General features: G+C 40.5%; 1 protein-coding gene across 3 annotated transcripts in view; it reads right to left on the bottom strand.

Annotated features, from left to right (window-relative positions):
* LOC101654748 (phospholipase B1, membrane-associated) overlaps positions 1–504 on the bottom strand; it is a 71,212-nt gene extending 70,708 nt beyond the window's left edge. For all 3 annotated transcript variants that reach the window (XM_045287049.1, XM_045287050.1, XM_045287048.1), the window contains exon 1: positions 453–504. In XM_045287049.1, coding sequence (XP_045142984.1) covers positions 453–500 — 48 coding nt within the window. In that variant the 5' untranslated portion in view covers positions 501–504. The remainder of the gene's footprint in view (positions 1–452) is intronic.
* Positions 505–2,312: the final 1,808 nt, after the last annotated feature.

The raw sequence follows: 2,312 nt of genomic DNA, 5'->3' as shown, positions 1-2,312 counted from the left end.
TTGTTGCCATCATCATTCTCAAAACATTTGCCTTCTACTTGAGCCCTTAATATTGGCTCCTCACTTTTCCCCCTCCCTCCCCAGTCCTCCTCCCTCATGAACCCTTCATAATTCATAAATTATTATTATTTTGTCATATGTTACACTGTCCGACGTCTCCCCTCGCCCTCTTCTCTGCTGTCCATCCCCCAGGGAGGAGGCTATACGTTAACTTTCCTCTAGTTCTTAAGTGCTTCTTCCCCTCCACTATCGTGATCCCAATTCTACCTTGCAAATCTGACTAGACCCGAGGATGTACATTGGTACAAATAGCAACTAGAAACACAGGGAATCCAGGACAGATGACCCCTCCAGGACCAGTGGTGAGAGTGGCAATTCCTGGAGAGTGGAGGGAATGTGGGTGGAAAGGGGAATGTAAGCTCTTAAGCACCACTTAGGGAAACTGAGCTTACCTGGTAGGACCACCGCATCACAACCCTGTAAAGCATTGATGTGTCCATTGTGCAATTACAGATTTCTTCTTGGAGGCTATAGGTGCAACAAAAGGAAACCAGGAGAGTTCTAGTTAATGATTGTCACCTGATCACATGGAGAGAAGAGATCTTTACAACGGTGGTAGTTAGATAAATTTCTGTCAACTTGAAGATGTATGTAAATGTAGGAATAGAGTCAACCTGTCCATCAAGTCTCAGCCTGATAACTCCTTGATTGTATAAGAATGCGAGACACTGGGAACTGCTCTCTCTCCCTTTCTTCCCTCACCTTCCTGCTTACGGGCCATCCCGAGAGTGGCTGGAGCCCTGCCATGTTTCCACTGACCTTGGATCCACACAACTCTGCATCCACTGGCCCGTGACCCTCCCGAATCCTCCTTCAGTGCATGTGGCTGTGTGAGTCTGAAGAGGGACTTATGGACTAGTATGGGACTTATGCACTTGAGTTGGACTGGGCCGGGACACTTTACTTCTTGATATAAAGGTCTTTCTTATACATATATGAGTGTCACTGGATTTGTTTCTCTAGTCAACATGACCTAACTCAACAACTATCAGTAAAAATATATCAGAAAGAAAAAACATCGCAGCAAGGAAGGCCCTGGACATCTCTGGATCCCATCAAGGTATACTCTGGCCATCCCTGCCTCCCAGCAAGGAAGGCCCTGGGTATTCCCTTGACCCAGCAAAGAAGGCCCTGCTTGCCCCCTGTCAAGGATTAGAAAACAAGACCCATTAATATGTAGACTACAAGAGACACACTTTAGACACAAAGAAAAAAAGACTATAAATCACAGGATGGAGCAAACATTTCTAAGCTAAATGCAACCCCCCCGACCCCGTCTCCAAAAATTAAAACAACAACAACCAGGAGTGGTAATGTTAATTTCTGATAAAATAATGATCAAAGGAAGAGTAGAACGAGAATACATAACCATGTTAAACATTTAGACTTCAGATGAAAGACCCTTAAAAATACATTCACAAACTTATAAGAGTAGAAAAGAGAAATAGGCAGATGGGCAATAATTATAGGAGAGATCAATGCACCACTCTAATGGAAAGCAAGATCATCAGGAAAAACCATCAATAACGATGCAGAAGAACTAAACAACATAACCAGCCTTTTCAACCTCCTAGACACAGAGAACATCCCATGATAGCACAGTATATGTTGTTTTACCACATACATGGAATATTCTGCAGACTAGACCATGCTATGCCACAGAGCAAGCCTTAATAAGTCTTACAACATTGAGATATTCTGATCCATTTTCTCAGATGACAATACTATAAAACTAGAAATCAACAATAGAAAGAACAAGGACAAAAATCCAATTGCATGGAAACTGAACAACATACTACTTTAAAATGACCAGGTAATAGATCAAAGAAGGAACAAAAAATTTTAATTCCTTGAAATAATTCCTTGAAAAATTTAATTCCTTGAAATAATTTTAATTCCTTGAAATAATTTGGTAGGACACATCATACCAAAACCTTTGGGACACAGCAAAAGCAATCATCAGAGGACAATTTATAGCAGTCAACACATATTTGAAAAAAATAAGAAATCAAGGACTTAACAACTAGAACAAGAGCAACAAAGTAAAACCTCAATCAATAGGAGAAAATAAGTCAAAAGATTAAAACAGAAATAAATGGACTGGAAAATTGGAGACTAATGGGGGGGAAATCAACAAGACAAGATGTTGATTCTTTGGAAAGACGAACAACATGATAAACCACTGGCAACTGTAACAAAAGAAAAGAAAGAAGATACCAATATCAAGAATTAGAGATGAACCCTACTACCAC

The sequence above is a fragment of the Echinops telfairi genome, unplaced genomic scaffold (assembly GCF_000313985.2).
Source record: "Echinops telfairi isolate 266 unplaced genomic scaffold, ASM31398v2 ScPeMD7_10;HRSCAF=50, whole genome shotgun sequence".
Taxonomy (NCBI): domain Eukaryota; kingdom Metazoa; phylum Chordata; class Mammalia; order Afrosoricida; family Tenrecidae; genus Echinops; species Echinops telfairi.
The sequence above is the reverse complement of the archived record's forward strand: the minus strand, read 5'-3'. Positions and strand labels throughout refer to the sequence as shown.